At 38.0% G+C, this 12,988-nt stretch overlaps 1 protein-coding gene across 3 annotated transcripts in view; it reads right to left on the bottom strand.

The window, feature by feature from the left end:
• Nucleotides 1-12,988, bottom strand: part of PARP8 (poly(ADP-ribose) polymerase family member 8) — a 177,799-nt gene that overhangs the window by 80,118 nt on the left and 84,693 nt on the right. For all 3 annotated transcript variants that reach the window (XM_047729841.1, XM_047729839.1, XM_047729840.1), the window contains one exon: nucleotides 662-699. In XM_047729841.1, the coding sequence (XP_047585797.1) occupies nucleotides 662-699 (38 nt within the window). The remainder of the gene's footprint in view (nucleotides 1-661; nucleotides 700-12,988) is intronic.

Below are 12,988 nucleotides of genomic sequence, written 5' to 3'. Positions count from 1 at the left end.
AGACAAGTATCTGTAGGCCTTCTAATCCATTTCAGGAGACAGACACACAGTGAGAATAGCCGTGTATATACCAGATACCCAGTCTAGTCCAGCGGTATAGTCCGTAGGTTCTGGACTACTGGGTTCAAGTCTCAACTCTTCCTCTTACTAGGTGTGTCACCATTCAGGAGGAAAATGGTGATATTATGGTAACAATCTCATAGGATTATTATGAGAAATGTGTAATCATTTATATACTTAGAGAAATGAAGACAGGCTTATTCTTAGCTAATTGTTATTTTTAGCTATTAGTTTAGCTGCTCTTCTTACCTGTTCTGTTTACATTATAAAAAGTCAAATGATGTTGCAAATCCAACAACTAAACCGGTTCAGGACTCTTTGTTTTACTTATAATGACATAAACATACACAGGCAGAAGCTATCACACGGGCTCAAGTACATGACTTTTCATCAGGAAACTATTTTGATTTTGGACTGCATCGCAGGGTAAGCCATGCATCTCACAGGCATCCAACAGAATTCTTCTAGATCTGCAAGTCTTCCTGTGAACGTTTCACTCTTAGATATATTTATATACATTCCCCATCTCCAATAGAAAGAAACATTCAAAGAAATCATGATACGAGTATTTGTAATAAAAAATAGAAAGAGAAAAGCATACCTGGGTAATCTTCAGACACATGTACTGAATAGGATACACTGTTAAAACAGGGGGGGAAAAGAGAAAAGAAAGGCTCAAATTACCACTAAGGTAAATGTTTTTACAAAATAAAAACCAACCTCACATTACCCATTCATTTTTTTTTTAAGATTTTTATTTATTTATTTGACAGACAGAGATTACAAGCAGGCAGAGGAGATAGGCAGAGAGAGAGGAGGAAGCAGGCTCCCCATCGAGCAGAGAGCCCGATGTGGGGCTCGATCCCAGGACCCCGGGACCATGACCCGAGCCGAAGGCAGAGGCTTTAATCCACTGAGCCACCCAGGTGCCCCTTACCCATTCATTTTTACAGATATAGTACAGACATTCATTTTTACAGATATGAGTACAAATATTAAGTATAAACCAAAAAACCTCCTTGGTATTTGACACAGGAAACTTACAGGATTTTAAGATATATTTTCCATGAGTATAAACGGTTTTTGAAATATCTTTCTCCCAACAGTGATACCTTTAGTATAGATAGGTCTTTTTAATCTCAGCAATACCAAATATTCCCTAAGCTATGACCATATGTGTCATTCGCTCAGATTTTATCAAATCTCTCTCTCTCTTTTTTTTTTTTAACCAAACATAAAGTATTCCTCCTATTTGGTACAGCAGTTCAGAATTTAAGCATTTATTTTTAATACTGCTTCCCCACAATATGCTGTGCTTTTGAAACATGCCCTGTGTCCTTTCCTTCAAAGAATTAACAACAGGATGCCAGTGGAACTAATAGTTATTCATCAGCCACATCATGATATGTAATAAATAAATGATCTCCTGTTCTCAGAAGGATTGGGTTGCTTTAAAAATAGTTTTTAAATTACATTTTAACAATTTCACAACTCCTTTCTCAGTAACCTGACTGCTTCCAGATATTATCTCAGTGACGTATTAAAAGTTACCATGCTTATCTATAAGTTCACTTTCCTATCTCGATCAGTTAGACTGTAAGTCTCTTGAGGTAAGGGTCCATGTCTATTTTTATTTTTAACACAGTCACCTATTATGATACATGACTCTCAGCACTTATTCAATATTAGCTTTCTGAATGGATCAGGGGAACTGTTGCTGCCAGAGAAAAGTCAAAATTTAGTTTAAGTTCAGCCAAATTAACTGGCTGTTAAGACCAAAAAAAAAAAAAAAAATTCAATTCTCTTTGAAGGAACATACAAAATAAAGTCGATGCAAAGTATCATTCACAAAGTGAATTCAATACAACCCAAATTACTTGACATATGAACAAGCAGGAAAATCTAACCTATAGTCAAGTGGAAAGTTGACCCAAGTGCTGGAATTAGCCCACAGTGATGTTAAAACAGTTAATATAAATATGCTTAAGGAAACAAGAAAGGAAAATCCGATCTGAAGAAGAAGAAACAGATGATCAGGGTCTTGTGGGACAGTAGCAAAAGAGCAAACATTTTGTATTACTAAAGTTTCAGGAGGTGAACAGAGAGAGAAAAATACAGGGGATAAAAAGAGCTGAAAATTTCCCAATTTGGGTGAAAGACCGATGTACAAACTAAAGAAGCCCAGAAAACCCTGAACAGAGCAAGTGCAAAGAAAGCTGCATCCAGCTACACAGAGTCAAACCACTGAAAATCAAATATAAGGAAACATTTTTAAAAGAGGAGAAAAATTTGACACATTACATACAGGAAAACAGTAAGAATCAATGTTTTCATAAGAAACGGAGGACAGAGGACAGAACAATGATGAAGAGCTGGGGAGGGAAAGTAGGGCTGACAACTATGAACCCAGAATTCTATATCCAGGCCATAGATCTTTAAAAATGAAGATAAATTTTAAAAATTATACATAAAAGAAAATTGTGGGTATTTGTCCTAGCAAACCTAAAGTAGAAAAAAATCCCAAAGTTCTCCAGGTGAATGATATCAGAAAATCAAAGGTCCAGAAGGAATGGAGAGCACCAAAAGTTGTAATTTTTCTCTTAAAGTTTTAAAAATATATGACTGTTTAAAGATTCTAACACTTCACTGTGGGATTTATAAAACATGTAAATGTAATATGCATGACAATTATAGTATGATGTCAGGGAGGGGTTAAATGGTCATATACAGTTTCCAGATTTTACATCTTAAATAAAACATTGTAATACTAACCATAAACAATAACCCTAAGAAAAATTAAGGATACACTGTATTCCCTAGAACAAGCACAAAAAAACCTTAAAAAACAATAACTAGATGAAAGAATTCTAAAATCATTTTGGAATGTTTAATCCAGAAGAAGGCAAGAACAGAGGAACAAAACACAGAAGGAACAAATAAAAAACAAACAGTAAATGGTGCCTGACCCTAACTGTAACAAAGATTGCTTCTAATGCTAATGGATGAATTACACTGAATAAAAAGGCAAAGATGGCCAGAATGGATTAAAAAAAAACAACAACAAGATCCAATTCTAGGCTGTCTTTCAGAGATCCACATTAAATATAATTGGAAGTAAAGGGGGGAAATTTATACCATGCAAAGGGTAAGCATAAGACTCAAGTGTTTAAATTAATAACAAAAACTTCAAGATAAAGATAAAAAGAAATCATAATGATAAAAGGGTGAATTGTCAGGATGAAGGCACAACAATAAAAAATGTATATGCACCTAACAACAGAGTTTCAAAATACATGAGGCAAAACCTGACAGATAAAGAAAGGGACAACTCCACAATCATAGTTTGAGTAATTAATACAACAAGACAACCCCCCCCCAAAATCATTAAAGACATGGAAGATCTGAAACAGATTTTCATTTAAAAAAAAAAAAAAAAAAACTATAACTGCAGAGTATCCTTTTCTTTCAGGTATGCATGAATGGAACATTCACCAAGAAAGTTCGTACACTGCACTATAAAACTAGCCTTAGTAAATATGAGTGGATGGACAGTTGTATTTCACCATAGTTCATATCCTGGTTTCCTGGCTCATCTGGTCTTATAACACTAAGTCTTGAGGCCTCAAGGAGGACTTATTTTTAGAATTTAGGACTAATTTTAGAATTTGTGAGTGGACTTAGGGCTATGTGACTGTGGCCACAGGCTGTGCGACCCCTTCAGGCAACCCCAAGTCTTCCAGACTCCTCAGATCAAACCCCTGGCATGCTGCTTAGTCCATGGAAAGAAATGACACAAAGGCAAGAATGAATAAGGAAGTGAATAGGAAAACAAGATGGTTAGTAATGAGACCAAGTACTGATATACTGTTCTTTCATCAAGTATATTTCATTGTTTAATTAACTCAAAAAGCATTTCTTGGTAACCCGATAAAAGACAAATATTGTGTCAATGTTTAACTATGATTTAGATAGAAAAAAAAATTAGGAGATAATTTTGTATGATTAATGTAAGAGGAAGCAAAGAATATAAAACATAACCAATATGATAGACATAGGAACTTAAACATTTTAAAGCACAATAGTATTTTTTTTTACTTTTTATTTTTATATAATTAAAGGTTCACATGAAATTGCACAGGTAGAGAGGTCTCATGCAGCCTTTATCCAGGTTCCCCCATTAATTACATGTTATATACCAATACTACAATAACAAAAGCAGGAAATCAACATTAGATAAAGTTTGCATATAGTTCTACGTTATTTTATCACGTTTGCATCATGTACTTACTATCATACATCAAAATACGGAACTATTTGATCGTTCAAGGATTTTCCTCATGCTATCCTCGTTAGAGTCAAACCTGTCTCCCTTCATCCCAACATCTTTAACCCCAGGCAGACCCTAATCAATTCTCCATCTCTATAATTTTATCATTTCAAGAACATTATATAAAGGGAATCACAGAGTATGACATGAAGCACAATACCATTTGGACGCAAAGTTAGTATTGTGAAAAAATTACTAGGATTGACAATATTTAGGATTGACTGAAGAAGCAGGAGATTGGATTCAGAAGCCACTATCAGTGGGGAGGGGTATGTAACAGGGAGGAGAAGGCGGCAACAAATGGCAGATGGTGGAGGCCAGCCAAGGGACCAGCTTTGGAAATCATGGCCCTGAATCAAATGCCAGGAATTAGAAGATAAAATAACCATGCCAGCGATGCTTCAGATAAACTGGGGGAGACACACACTATGACCTCAATGAATTTATTTTCTCACAAGTCAACCCCTTAGGCAACGGAACTATACTATGTAGAAATGAAATTATTGATGATCAAGGCAACCCTTCATCCAGCAGAACTTTGTGATAGAAGCCTGGAATCTTGCCAGAGACTGCACTCAATACTAAGCTGAATTAATTCCCAACAGCCTACCATCTCAACCAATAGGAGTTGGCTTCATTTCTCATCCATATGACTGTCCAAATCTAAAAGGAAGCCTTAATATGTTCCCATGATTATCTCCAACTGGGGAGCCTGTTGTAATCAGGGCCACACAGAGATCAGATTCCAGCTTTGAGCCTTACTAGCTGAGAGGCATTATGAAAAGTTACTTCAATACGCTCGGCTTCAATCTCTTTTCAGTAAAATGGAAGAATCCAGACCTACAGTACCAGCCTGCTGTGATGATTTAATGTTTTAACAGGTGTAAGGTCCCCAGAACAACGCCAGACACAGAGCAGCAGGTGCCAAGTAATTCTAGTCAGCTTCCAGTACAAGCAATGAAAATGTACAAAAATGAAATTTCATATGAATGAATGCTTATTAGGAAACTCAAGTTACTAAAAAATCACAATATATTACTTAATCAGAGACCAAAACTAACACTGATGATTTTATATTACGGTTCTATTATCCTCCTGATTTTAAGAAACATTTCCAGGTTCGGGATCATACCTAATTTTTCAAACACAAAATAGAAAGCAAAAGCCCTACAAAATGACTCATCAGCTCCTGTGCTATATAGCATTTTCTTGGTAGTACACCAGAAGGAAAATCACCAGGGCTATAAAATCCAAATCAGTTTCACTCTGGGGCTTACAGAGTTCTTAGGGGAACTATCTAGTACAAGCAGACATGGATGATTAAGCTAAAGACCTAACAGGTAGGGCGGGGGGTGGGGGGCAGCACAGGGAGGGGGTTAGGAAGCAAAGAACCAAGCTGAATAGGTACAGGAGTAAGGGTAGCATGGACCGTACGTATTAAATACTAAAGCAGGCGAAATTATCGTGAGGAAGTGAAAAGGAAAGAACGTGAACGAGAGAAGGAAGAGAAAGCTGAAGCAAGCTCTGAATTCTGATTCAGGAAAAAAGATGCTTGCAAAATTTTAGAAGAGGCTTCTAAACCACAATTATACTGAGGTGCTTTGTAGAGGAAGTTAGTCGGTCACTCCGTGTTCGTTATATACTGCATGTACTGCACAGTGCTGGGGTTTGGTTTGGGTTTTTGAGATTTTATTTATTTATTTATTTGTCAGAGAGAGAAAGAGAGAGAGAACAAGCGGGGGAGCAGCAGGCAGAGGAGGAAGCAGACTCCCCCTCGAGAAAGGAGTCTGATGCAGGACTCAATCCTGGGACCCTGGGATCACGACCTGAGCCAAAGGCAGCCGCTTAACCAACTGAGCCACCCGGGCGTCCCTTTTTCCCCCATGCTGGGTTCTTAATATCATACATTTAAGACTGGAATCTCTAAACTATTTCTATAACTTCAATCATTTCTTAAATAAATAGCTGCTTCCACTTGTTATTCCTCTGAAAGCAACTGTCCCTACCAAAGACCTCTAGCTCTACTGTCAAGAGCTTCTGAAGGAGTTCGAGGGTGGGGGCAGGGCCAGGGGCGGGGGGGGGGGGGGGGGGGGTGGATATCCTCAGATGTTCAGTTATCTACCAGATCCTCTATTTTGTTTCTACATTTGTTTTCTTGTGTAATTAAAAGCATTCATAAGTTCATTCTTATACCTAACCTCACCGCTCACCCCATTACCATCCTATTTCTTCCAAAATGCCTGCAAAGTATGAATAAATGGAGTTTAGAGCTAGTTTCCAAGTTCACAAATAGAAGAAAAACAAAATTTTTTTAAGAAACCTTAAAAGATTTTATTTATTTATATGACAGAGACAGTGAGAGAGGGAACACAAGCAGGGGGAGTGGGAGAGGGAGAAACAGGCTTCCCGTTGAGCAGGGAGCCCAACGCCGGACCCCAGGATCATGACCTGACCCAAAGGCAGAAGCTTAACGACTGAGCCATCCAGGCGCCCCCAAAAATTTTTTTTAGGAATAGTAGAGAGCTCAGGAAAATGGCAGTTTTAACATAATAGGGGAGGGAACTCGGATCTGAGGAGGAAATTGTTTTAGATTTAGACCTCTTGGCAGTACCAGATTCAGTAGCTGTATTTTACAAGTGGGTCCCAAAATGTTTCTGTCCCCTCAAACTCAAGAGTCCTGGATTCTGAGTTCATACTTTTTCATCTACACCCAGCAAGCAAAACCCAATATTTCATTCTGTCTTTTACTTTACTCTCTAGAACAATTTCTCTGATAAACCTATCCTTACAGAGCTTTTCTTTCCCAGTTAGATCACTTTTAAAATTTACATAAGAAAAAGCAAAATGCAGAAACTAACCAAACAGGGCAGCTCCTGGCCCAGAGTTCTCCACCCGAGCTATACGCTTATGGCTACAGGCCTCAACTCTGTACGTTCGCATTTGCTTGCAAGACAACAGCTTAGACCTGACGATATGTGTTCCCTAGCCTATTCCCAGATCCTCTGGGAATTTACCAGAAGACAATTCCCTCCGGCACCTCTTTGCCAGTGTTCAGTATTACAGGGTGAAAAAGACACTGTCCAACTATCCATTTCCACAACCAACTCTTGTATCTCAAGGCAAAAGGTGACTTGGCATGCTAGCAGCTCCCATTTGTTATTTTGATGCCATTTACTTCCCAAAATATTCACTATCACACTCATTATCATTTTTATCTTGCATAAACATTTTCTAAATATCCAAGTCAACGAGCTCATTTACCATTATTCGCTACCAATTGTTCTGTCATTTATCCAGGATTAGGAATTTCTAGGGCACTCTCTTTCTCTTCACTTAAAAATCCTCACATCTCCCACATCCATATGGACAACGTTAAGCTGCATATGGTTCCATGACCTCATCTTCCCTTAATTTTAGCTCATGAAATCCAAGGATACCCCTTGGACCTTGGCTTGAAGCATAGCGGTTTCCTTCTAAAATCTCAACCCAGTGTCCCACTTTTTAGCCACAATTTTATAACTTTTCAGCCCTCACTCCTTTATTCCTACTCCCTGACACCCACCAATCCCCATGCTTTTTTTTTTCCACTCTCTTTGTTCTTCATAATCTCTTCCAGCTTCATTTCCTTCTTTATGTGACTGCAGAGCCTTAACTGCTCTCCCCACACCATCTTCAACTCCTTCATTGTGTACCCCTATTTTGCCCGTGCAGACTATCTGCCAGACCTAGAACCACCAGACTTTGGATAGGACACGTCTCAACTTCCTCCCAATCGGGGCTTTGAATGCTGCTGGAGAGGACAATGGATCCAAAACATCTGAACCCACTATAGACATATGGTGCCCCAGGCCAGCTCCAACAGCCTTGCTCAATAAGCCCTCATAACCTCTTCTGCATCTTCTTCTTGGTAGACTTCACAACTTCACAACTTCCTAGCATCCTGTAACAATTCGCCCTTTCAATATCTGTATTAAGATAAAACAGGTCATCATATGGCTACTCTGTCTAGGCATTCTATCATTTCTTTAGCCCACCAACCACCTGTAAGTTAACACTTTTCACCTTACACCCAGGAAGATGGAAATGTCTGTTCTTTTATCTAAGACTAACCCATCTAGTTGATTTACAGATGCCATAAATGAAGCCTCCATTTGGGAACTTGTTCCACAATTTGAAATTAATTTTTAAAAAAAAAAGTGTAATTATGGAAGTATGAAAAGATTCACTTGCAAAGATATTAATGGTAGCACTATTAAAATGAAGAAATACCCAGAAAAACAAAAATGCCAATAATAGGATTACATACACTACTTTATATACATATACATGTGTGTGTGTGTGTGTAGGACGTAACACCAGGTAACTGTGAAAAAGTAATGGCGTAAAATAATATTGTAACTAAAGAGACACGTGTTTCTGATACATTAAGGTACATACAAAAAATTAGACAGCTACAACATATTTGCATTAAAAATATATAAATATGTATTTATTTGCTAGAAATACATACTGATAGAAGCATGGCTAGAAAAATATGGATAAATTTCAACATTTGTTATCTCTTGTTTATTTGGTGAAGGGAAACTTTATTTTTTGTATCTGTATTTTTTAAATCTTTGTAATAAGTATGAAATGTAACAGGAGGGGGAGGGAGCTAGTAATGTTTAAGCTCTCCCTTCACCTTGTAACCTTTTCTAATTATCACTCCACCTGCCTTCTTAAAATCGAAATTTTGCCAAGAGTCATCTAAGCCCTTTTTGCCACCTGTCCACTTGCACCTGCACATTCCAACCTGGCCTCCACTCCTAGGACCCCACCAAAATTCTGCTTCTTCACAATAGCACTGGTCTTTTTTTTTTCCTAGTCCTTTTCTTACATAAATTCCCAGATGCATTTAATAAAAACAGAGACATCATGAAACCCTTCTTTCATGGCTCCTGAATCCCCTGCCTCCCTAGGTCCCCTCTTATTTTTTTAAGATGCTCTTCTGAGTCAAGATCTCGACTTTTGATATTTCACATTTCATGCTGTTTTCCTATTTCAATGCTTTCCAGTCATGCTGACTGCTCTATTTTTTCACATGAGTAATCTCAACTATATCCATGAGTCTCCTACCAGCCATGAGCAGAAGGCTCAAAAATTCCCTACCTTTCAACCAAGTAGGCAGCTTTTTCATTTCCCACCACATTTCAATAGGACATTCTGCAAGCAAATTAAACCCCACTCATACAAAGCAGAATTCACTGCCTTCTTTACATTAATTTTCAACTCAACAAATTAAATACCAAGAAATTTGGGGCAACTAATAGCAGCACCTGCCATTAGGAACTATAGATCTACTTTCTATTTGACCATATCACAGTGCAAGATGCTTGGTCACTTCCTGGAACATGGAAAGTCCGAAGTGGTTGATTTGAAGCAGAACCTGGACTATGCACTTCTAAAACTACCCCAAGCAGTTCTGAGGAAAGTAAGCTCTAGACCTTGTTTTCAAAAAACAAAACAAAACAAAACAAAAAACAAAAATAACAACCAGATACTGATTCTACAAAATTAATGTTAATTATTTAGCGTGTCTTCAAGGCTCTTCATGATCTGACCCATGGAACTCTCTGACCAGCCAAAACCTCGACAACTACCCAGAGACCTGAGCTTCTAACCCCTTCAAGTTCTACCATTTCCAGAACAGGTCATTTTACTCACACAAAGGAAAGTGGCCCCTGACTCTGGATGTGAAACCTGGCTCCGCCATTATTAACTGTGTGACTACGAGCCAGGTAACAACACTCTCTGACTCAGTTTCCAATCTGCAGTTTTCTGTCTCTTAGGGTTGCTATGAGTAGACAGGTTAATACATGTAAAACACTTTGAAGAAAAGAAAAAGAAGAAACCAAGCACTCCAAAGTTTTCAATAAATATTAGCTGCTTTATCCATAAATATCTTTATCATTATTATTATTCCTACACATAGACTTAGTTTCCTGGAACACACCCCGCACCCTTCTACCCTCAAGACTCCATCTCAAAGACAACTTCCTATGAAATTTCTCCAACAATCCAGGCAGATGGATGTTTTCTTCCCCTATGTCCAACTTCATCTCTAGACTTAAGGTACAGACCAAACATTTTCATCCTCAAATCCCCAGGGATTTGACACAGTAACTTATTTAAAAAAAAAAAAAAAAAGTTTCCAAATAAACGAACAAATCATTTTTTTTCCCCCAAATTACTGGAGGATATACCATGACAGTCCTTGACAGAAAACATACTGCTTTGGCAAGTGTTGAAAGCTTTGATGAAAATCAGCAAATGCTGGTACTCAACAGCTACCCTGTGGGTCCACACCGCCGTGCATGGGAGTGTCAGGCACTTCTATCACCTCTTCAGAGGCTTTTTCTGATACCCAGAACAGCGTGGGTTCTGAATGCCCAGATCACGTGTATTCTCTGTATTTCTCATTTTCACATCTACATACTGAAGGTGATACTTGCATTATTCCCAGTCTTGACGGCATGAGTTGAAATTCAGTGACACAATGGAGGGGAAGATCTTTGCTCCAAAAAAATGGAAGCATCACAGTTATTTTCAATACAAACAAGCAGAAGTGTTAGCATTTCAAACTGATCATTAGTGTACTAGTTTACTTGTCCAGAGAGCGCTACACAGCAAAGTCCTTGTTTAACCTATCTTGAAACTTGTCTCTACTCCTATCTTGAAAGTACAGAAGGAAATGTCAGTTCTCCTAGGCAGAAGAGGAAAGTGATATAGAAAACGTTTGAGCAGGGACTTACTGGAACATCATATACTCTGTGCTGGGAGCAAGCATGCTTGAAACAGGCCTATAATGACAACCATGCATATACACCCGCCCTGCCCCCCTTATGCAGCATTCAACATCAAGGCAAGAGAACTAAGCTCTCATTCCAGTAGAGAAGACACATCTTTCCCGCCAATGAAATAAACTGTTGAGGCAGGACAATTGATATTACCCTTTACAAAGGTTTAAGGAGTGAAGATGCTTGCCTGATAAACACTTACTCAATAATACATATGTTCCTACTTTCAAAGCTTATTTTGACAATTTTTAAAGTTATATTTTCAGTAAGTGATGTAACAAGATTAAAGTAATGGTGTTCATTTGTGCAACTTTTAGGAAACTGGCTGAGTTAGCAACTCCATGCTTAAATACTATATTATAGGTCAAATGCTTAGAATTTTAAGCAAACCATCTTTTCTTTTTTTTTTTTTTAAAGATTTTATAGGTCAAATGCTTAGAATTTTAAGCAAACCATCTTTTCTTTTCTTTTTTTTTTTAAGATTTTATTTATTTATTTGAGAGAGATCACAAATCGGCAGAGAGAGAGGAGGGGAAGCAGGCTCCCCGCTGAGCAGAGAGCCAGATGCAGGGCTCGATCCCAGGACCCTGGGATCATGACCTGAGCCGAAGGCAGAGGTTTTAACCCACTGAGCCACCCAGGTGCCCCGTAAACCATCTTTTCAACAGAGATGAACTTGAAGGACCTAAGTTCAACTTTGATTAGTAACCAGGTGCATGCTTTTTGGGATATTAATATGCCATATGGCATGAGCAAAATTTTTCTTTTATACTGCCCTTAGTCAAAGCAAAGAGCCAACTGCATATTTAAATAAAGTTCTGTTTCTCTTTTATTCCTTGATTATAACCAAAAATAAAAAGGAGGTCACAAATTCAATGTCAACAAGACCTGACGAATGGAAAGAGCATGCCAAGTCACCAACATCAAATTTATTATATATAAATATTATTTCTGTATTTCCTCCCCAAAGTTTAATGTCTGGACTTTTCTTCTCTGTGCAGTTTGCAACTAATTCAACAATCTTTTTGATAAATATTCACTAAAATGTAGATGCCTTTCCCATCACTTTTTTACATCTAGGTTCAAGTCATACAAAAAGCTGCTACAAATGATTTACACAACATGCCAGGACTGGAAAGCTGAATATGATAATTCTAAAAATGAGGTAAGGCTTTGTTGTGGCAAGAAAACGTGTTTTAAGAAAATACTATAAATATTCAGAGAGATAACTGCAATAAATATTAAGATACTACCTCAGCAACTTGCTCAAATCCTTAAAGTATGTAAGATCAGTGCTTTCCAAGATAATTTCTTGTGGAGTATCAAGCGCAATTCTTAATACCACCCGGAGACCCTGGAGGATGTAATCTATCTACTTGTCTCACCCCCGTCTTGTCCAGGGCTGCAACAAAGAGGACCCCCTTCACTTCCTAAGCATGCCACATTCTCTCTCCCTGGAATGCTCTCCTCCCTTTTGGCTTAACTTGTTCTCATCCTTCAGATCCCAACTCAAAAGTCACCTCATAGGAAGAAACTTTGTGATCATTCCTGCCAGACCTAGATCTTACTCCAGAGCAATTTCATAGTTTGTAATTATACACTCATTTGCATGACATTAACATCTGCTTCCCCCACTGAATCCATAAGATTGGAAGGCACTTCTGTTTTCCTCACCTTAACCTCCCAGCCCCTACCATATATCCAGTATATAGTAGGAACACTGTAATTAATTGTGGAATGAATATTTATTAATAAATGTATAAAA

The sequence above is a fragment of the Lutra lutra genome, chromosome 5, assembly GCF_902655055.1.
Source record: "Lutra lutra chromosome 5, mLutLut1.2, whole genome shotgun sequence".
NCBI lineage: Eukaryota > Metazoa > Chordata > Mammalia > Carnivora > Mustelidae > Lutra > Lutra lutra.
The sequence above is the reverse complement of the archived record's forward strand: the minus strand, read 5'-3'. Positions and strand labels throughout refer to the sequence as shown.